General features: G+C 48.9%; 1 protein-coding gene across 1 annotated transcript in view; it reads right to left on the reverse strand.

Annotated features, from left to right (window-relative positions):
• Positions 1–7500, reverse strand: part of adam9a (ADAM metallopeptidase domain 9a) — a gene marked incomplete at its 5' end in the record, with an annotated part of 55447 nt that overhangs the window by 13214 nt on the left and 34733 nt on the right. The window contains one exon of the mRNA XM_080532894.1: positions 2685–2880. Within this exon, the coding sequence (XP_080389020.1) occupies positions 2685–2880 (196 nt within the window). The remainder of the gene's footprint in view (positions 1–2684; positions 2881–7500) is intronic.

Consider the following 7500-nt stretch of genomic DNA (forward strand, 5'->3'; position numbering starts at 1 on the left):
AGTCCACATCCAGTGACATCTTATTTGATCAGAACATGCCAACCACAACAACTCAGGCAGCATTTCTAGCAAATAGCCACAACAAGGAGAGTTTGATAGAGATGCTCAGTGACTTGCTGAGTCAAGCAGGTGTTCAGGTGAAGCAGGCACAAGCTGATGCAGATGCATTGATAGTCTCTACTGCTCTGTCATTGGCAGAGTCAATCAAACCAGTTGTTGTTGTTGGAACTGACACTGACCTGCTGGTAATGCTGGTGGCTCAAGCAACCACAAACATGGACCTTTACATGTTATGCTGCAAGAACCCCCCAACTGTGTACAGGGTTCATGACATTCAAGGGAGCATTGGTAACACCAGTAAATATCTGATGGTGTTACATGCTATAACTGGATGTGACACTGTATCTGCTCTGTATCGCCAAGGGAAGCGTAAGGCATTAAGGGCCAATCCCAATTCCCTTTTCTACCCCTATGGCTCGTTTTCGAGTGTCACTCGATTCGAAGGCAAGGCCTTCGAATACGTCACAAGCCCTACCCCTTGAAATCTAAGCCCTATGAATTGGGACAGCCCTTCACGGCGCCTACGTCATCAACAGTGGTTTAGACGCGGTACGGGTGACGCGTTGTGTTGCCGGCGAATTCTCTCTCCTGTGACCGGAGGAGATAGCAAAGATGGCGGCCGTTAGCATTACAAACACTATGATAACATCCTCCGTAGTATCTAGTCTATCTCAGTCACAGACATGTTCAACAACAAGGAAGGGATACAACTAATAAACATGTTAACTCACTATTCACCTTGTTATACAACAACTACTACTACAAGTGTCTATGACTACTGTTAATGTTAAATCCGTGTGGAGCTAATGCTATCGCGTCTCCACAGGCTAAAGTACAACACTGATATCCTTAACTTATGTCCTAAACACACTACTGTCATAACGTACCTTCTCCTTGACATGGACATAAACACCTGCTACCTTCTTTGAAAGAAATCGCGATTTATTCAGTGAAAACTAGTACATGATAGCACAACAGAACATAGCATAGCATTCGCGAACACTATGCTAACAACACTATGATAACATCTGTCGTGTTTTGTACCATATATTAACATAACACCACAACATCCTCCGTAGTATCTAGGATAAACGGGTTATTTTGATCAACTGGACACATTTTGTGAATATATATGGTTACTTTCTCGCCTGAAAACATATAAAAACGTCATAAAATGACATATTAACACTTGTAGAGCCAAATTACAGATTGTCGCCAATGGCGGCCAAAATTGAGGATTTTATATTTGTAGATGATTCGCAATGCATCCTGGTATCAAGGGGTAGCGTACCTCTAGCCCTTCGAAGCTAGTCTGGTCCTGAAATCCCTCGAAACGAAGTAATAGTTAGCCCTCCCCCTTACCCCTAGCCCTCGATGAAATATGAATTGAGACAGCCCTCGCCCTAAACGTGAACGCGCAAATCGAGCCTAAATCTGGTGCATAAGAAGAAAGAGTATGATCTAATTGACACATTCATCAATGCTGCAAGTAGTCATCAGCAAGTACAACAAGCAGGTGAAAGCTTCCTCCTGAAGCTGTATGGAGCTTCCAGTTGTGAATCACTGGATCAGTTCCGATACATTGCGTACAATAAGGCAATCAGCAGAACTTCACTTTCCTCATCCTTCCAGTTGGCAACTTTGTGCTGCAGCCAAGCAACATTCATTCAGAACATATCTCATTGTTCAGGAATGGATGTGAAGGCCATTGCAGCCAACAGATTGGGGATGGAAAATGGAGGATATCTTGACTCCAGTTGAAACTGACCGCCCCATTGCTCCAGACACTCTGCTCAACATGATCTCTTGTGGCTGCAGAGCAGATGGCTGTGGAGTGTCATGTGGCTGCAGGAAGATGGGGGTACACTGCTCTGCCTTGTGTACAAAGTGCAGTGGTCAAACATGCAACAATGCAGCACCAATGCCATCTTTACTAGATGATGAGGGAGAAACTGAAGAATCAACACCAATTTATGATGATGAGGATGATGACTGAAGTTATGTATTATTATGAAATGTCTCCATTCAAGAAACTAATGATGAAATTGACTTACCCTAAAAAACATATTTTGACCTTTTAATTGCATTTGTATCAGGTTTTAAGCCTGAGATACGGAAACATCTCCAAAAATGTTGGACGCCATCTTGAATATCTCAGAGAGCACAAGGGGGATTCACGGGACTTTTAGTATGTCATTCCTAAAGGTATTCTGAACATATCCTGAAAAATTCAGCTTGTTACAAATTTGTTCCGGGTGTAACCCTATTACTACTGGACTAAATGGGATGTGAGAACCAGAGTCAGCAGTCAAGCAAATCAGTCTGCCAAGAGAACCAGTCAGACCACAGCTTCCCCTCCACCCAAACCAAACACTTTCATTTTAAGAGGGGAAGGGGAAGGGAAGGGAGGAGAGGAGAGGAGAGGAGAGGAGAAGAGAGGAGAGGAGAGGAGAGGAGAGAAGAGAAGAGAAGAGAAGAGAGTCGAGTCAGGGTCGGGGTCAGAGTCAGGGTCAGGGTCAGGGTCAGAGTCGGAGTCAGGGTCAGGGTCAGGGTCAGAGTCAGAGTCAGGGTCGAGTCAGGGTCGGGTCGAGTCGGGGTCAGGGTCAGAGGTCGGACCAACTCACTGGGGCCGAAGATAGCCTGGCACTGCCCGTCGTAGTGCTGGCACTTCCCGTTGTAGCAGTAGGCGCGGTCCCGCCGGCAGGGCTGCCCGTCCTGCTTGAACACGTCCGCCTGGCACAGCGCCGACGACCCGTTACAATACTCTGACAGGTCACACTCGTCATTACTGGCCCTGCACACAGACCCCCCAGACAGGAACTGGGGGAGAGGGGGGAGAGGGGGGAGGGAGGGGGAGGAGAGAGAGAGAGAGAAGTTACAATACTCTGACAGGTCACACTCGTCATTACTGGCCCTGCACACAGACCCCCCAGAGAGGAACTGGGGGAGGAGGGGGGAGAGGGGGGGGGAGGGAGGGGGAAGGAGAGGGGGAGAGAGAGAGAGAGGGAGAGAGAGAGACAGAGGGAGAGAGAGAGAGAGACAGAGGGAGAGAGAAGGAGAGAGAGACAGAGGGAGAGAGAGAGAGAGAGAGAGACAGAGGGAGAGAGAGAGAGAGACAGAGAGACAGAGAGAGAGAGACAGAGGGAGAGAGAGAGAGAGACAGAGGGAGAGAGAGAGAGAGAGACAGAGGGAGAGAGAGAGACAGAGGGAGAGAGAGAGAGAGAGACAGAGAGAGAGAGACAGAGGGAGAGAGAGAGACAGAGAGAGAGACAGAGGGAGAGAGAGAGAGACAGAGAGAGAGAGAGAGAGAGAGACAGAGAGAGAGAGAGAGACAGAGAGAGAAAGAGACAGAGAGAGAGAGAGACAGAGAGAGAGAGAGAGAGAGAGACAGAGAGAGACAGAGAGACAGAGAGAGAGAGAGACAGAGAGACAGAGAGAGACAGAGAGAGACAGAGGGAGAGAGAGAGACAGAGACAGAGAGAGACAGAGAGAGAGAGGGAGACAGAGACAGAGAGAGACAGAGAGAGAGAGACAGAGACAGAGAGAGACAGAGAGAGACAGATGGAGGGAGGGAGGGAGAGAAATCATCAAACAACGTTTACTATGAACAACACTGAGGAGTGTGTGTCTGTGTGTGTGTGTGTGTGTCCATGTGTGTGTGTGTGTGTGTCCATGTGTGTGTGTGTGTCCATTTTGGAGATAGATTTATATCATAAATACACACGTACGAAAGTATAATACGCAAGCGTGTTTTGCTACCCGCAACCGTGTTTTGCTATCGACCCGCAAATATCTCTCCATTCGTGAACCGTGTTTTGTGAACCGTGTTTTGTGAACCGTGTTTTGCTCTGCTTGGATTTACGTACGCCGTCTCGATTCGTAACTCGTAATATTCATTAGCTGATTATAAGGCGCTATCTGATTGGCCGGTGATCTGCGCTGTTCTTTCGACAAGATGAGTGTTTATACAGTTTCTACCACTCAGCAAATACGATAATACACTACGAGAGCACTTAGAATACATAATAGTTTACTAGTAATACGTGTATGTATTATATTATTTATCCCCCCTCACATGTATTGTGGTTAACCTACATGTTTTGCTCACTGCACTTCTTATCCACCACTGATGTAAAAACCGAACAATTTCAGAATGTTTGCTTTTATAATATAGACTACCCACTTCAGACACCTACACCACTGCTAGAAAGCACATGTTTGTAGTTGGAACAGGGAGCATTTTGAGGGAGGGGGTCAGAATATGGCAGCATGAAAGTCATGCAGTGGTGACATGAATGAATGAATGGACTTTATTGTCATTGCTACAGTACAGGTACCAAACAACGAAATTTAGGAGGGGTGGCTCCCCTGGTGTTAGGAAAGGGGAAAAAAAACACTTTTAGAAAAAGAAAAAATCACAAGAAGGTAAGGAGCTGGTTTACATCAATAGAGGCTATGTACACAATCCACTGTACTATACTGCACAGATAGTCAACTAGGGTTGTCATATTGCACAATAGTATTTTTTCACGTTATTTAAAGTGTCACAGTTTGCAGGCTTGAAATGTACATGTTTGTGCCTCAGCACTACACCTGATTTTTTCAGTCCAGCAGCTGCCATACAATCCGTCCAGACTGTCCAGGGCCCAGAACGTAGGTCTTTGCTGTGTTCAGGGCCTGGACGGCCCTGTGGTAGAAGCAGTTCTTCAGTCTGTTTGTCTTAGCGGCCGGGGTCCTGAACCTCCTTTTCGAGGGCAGCCTGGTAAAGTGTACGTGCCCAGGGTGGGTCGGGTCCCTGGAGATCTTGGAGGCCTTCCTGAGACAGCGTGTGTTGTACAGCTCTTCCAGAGAGGGGAGGGGGGCGCCGGTGATCTTCTGTGCTGTTCTCACTACTCTCTGTAGCGCATTTCTCTCCGCTGTTGTGCAGCTGGAGAACCAGTTGCAGATGCCGTAGGTGAGGATGCTTTCCACTGCGCCGCGGTAGAAGGCCACCAGTATCTCCTGCTTGTTGTGTTCCTTCCTGAGGCATCTCAGGGTGTATAGCCGCTGTTGTGCCCTCTTGATGGTGCCTTTTGTGTTGTCCTTCCAGGTCAGGTCATCCCGCATGTGATGTCCCAGGAATCGGAGGGTTGAGACTCTCTCCACGCTCTCTCCGTCGATGAGCAGGGGCTGGATCTCAGACTTTTTCCTCCTGAAGTCTACGATGAATTCCTGGGTCTTTGACTTGTTCAGCAGCAGGTTGTTAACCTTGCACAGCTTGCTCAGTTGCTCTACCTCATCCCTGTACGCCGCCTCGTCCCCCCCCGAGATACATCCCACCACGGTGGTGTCGTCTGCAAACTTTACGATGTAGTTGCTGGGGTGGACGGGGGTGAAGTCGTGGGTGTAGAGGTTGTAGAGGATGGGGCTTAGCACGCAGCCCTGGGGGGACCCAGTGCTGAGGCTGAGGGCTGTGGAGGTGTGGGGGCCCACCCGCACCCTCTGGGGGCGGTCGGTCAGGAAGTCCTTGATCCACGCACATATAGAGTGTGATAGACCCAGGTCTAGTAGTTTGGTCACTAGCCTGTCTGGAAGGATGGTGTTGAAGGCGGAGCTGAAGTCCACGAAGAGCAGTCTCGCGTAGCTGTTTCCCCTCTCCAGGTGGGATAGAGTGGCGTGGAGAGTCGTCGCGATGGCGTCCTCTGTGGACCTGTGGGCTCTGTAGGCGAACTGGTATGGATCCAGGTTGGGCGGGAGGCGTGTGAGTATGTGGGCCCGGACTAGTTTCTCGAAGCACTTCATGATGATTGGTGTGAGTGCCACCGGGCGGTAGTCGTTTAGGCAGCTCACCGTGCTTTTCTTCGGGACTGGGATGATAGTTGAGGTTTTCAGGCAGGGTGGGACGGTGGCCTGGGACAGGGACTGGTTAAAGATGTTGGTGAAAACCCCGGCCAGCTGGTCGGCGCAGTCTCTCAGCACCCGTCCCAGGACGCCATCCGGCCCCAAGGCTTTCCTGGGGTCCACCGCCTTCAGTACGCGTCTCACTTCATGCTCTGTGAGGGTGAGGCTGCTGAGAGCTGGAGAGAGTGGTGTTTGTGTTGCGGTTACCTCCGTTCGCCCCTCGTCGAACCGGGCATAGAAGGTGTTCAGCTTTCCCGCCAGCAGGGGGTCGTCCTCTGCGGCTGTGAGCCTGTTGGCTCTGAAGTTTGTCATCTGCTGAACCCCCTGCCACATCCGCCTGGAGTCGTTGCTCAGGAGGCATTCCTCAATCTTCTCTCTGTGCTCTGCCTTGGCCGCTTTGATTCCGCGCTTTAGGTTGGCCCTGGTGGAGCTGTACAGCGGTGTGCTCTTCCCTGCGAAGAAGGCGTTGTCCCTCTCGTTGATCAGTTTTTGGACCTTCCCAGTCATCCATGGCTTCGTGTTGGGGTAGACCCGGACCCGTTTGTCCACGGTGACTGAGTTGGTGCAGTTCACTATGTGGTTCAGAACCGACGACGTGTACTGTTCCAGGTCCTCATGCTCATATTCCTGCCATAGGGTGTCATTTAGGCAGATCTGCAGTGGAGCGGACCCTTCTGGCCAGGTTCTGACAGTCTTAGTGGTGATGGGAGCACTTTTCCCCATGGTAGTGTATGCAGGAATCAGGAGGATTGACACATGGTCAGACATGCCTAGATGAGCTAGCGGACTGGCCTTGTAAGCACGTTTGATGTTGGTGTATACTTTGTCCAGTGTTTTTTCTCCTCTCGTTGCACATTTCACATGCTGATAGAACTTGGGTAGTACGGCCTTCAGGTCGACATGATTGAAATCCCCCGCTATGATGTGTATAGCCTGTGGATCAGTGCTTTGTTGGCCACTGATGACTTCATATAGTCGCGCCAATGCTAGGCTGCTGTCTGCGCTAGGCGCTATGTACACACATGTTATTAGCACCGCGTTAAACTCCCTCGGGAGGTATGTGGGTCGGCATATGTGGGTCGACATCCTTAGGTAACTGGATGGTTGTAGGCTACAATTATTTGTACCTTCAAGGGCATATGAATTTCCTAATGTGTTTTGATTTTTCATGATTTATATGTTCATGCGTGACATAGGCTATGCCTCTTTGATATGAACCATTTTCTATTGTCATAATAAAGATGATTTGTGAACATCTAAATCTTCCTTTATTTACAGCACCCCCTCCCAGAAAAAAGTTCCAACATTATACCTAGCGTTATACCCTATTCCTAACGTCAACTTTTTGTAATCAAGGACAGGCCCCTATCTGGGCCTACCTGCCAGAACCCAAGCTGTGGTTTAAGTTTTGATATAATTGTTTTAAGTATGTTACTACAGAGACAACAAGAGAGATGTTGAGATAAATATCTCTGACATCTGTTCATTACCTCTGGTTAGGACCCGCCCCTCCTATGTTTGTATTGACTTCCTCTCACACTATTTTTCCTGCACTCCAGT

Source organism: Nansenia antarctica (genome assembly GCF_963989245.1).
Source record: "Nansenia antarctica genome assembly, chromosome: 5".
Lineage (NCBI taxonomy): Eukaryota > Metazoa > Chordata > Actinopteri > Argentiniformes > Microstomatidae > Nansenia > Nansenia antarctica.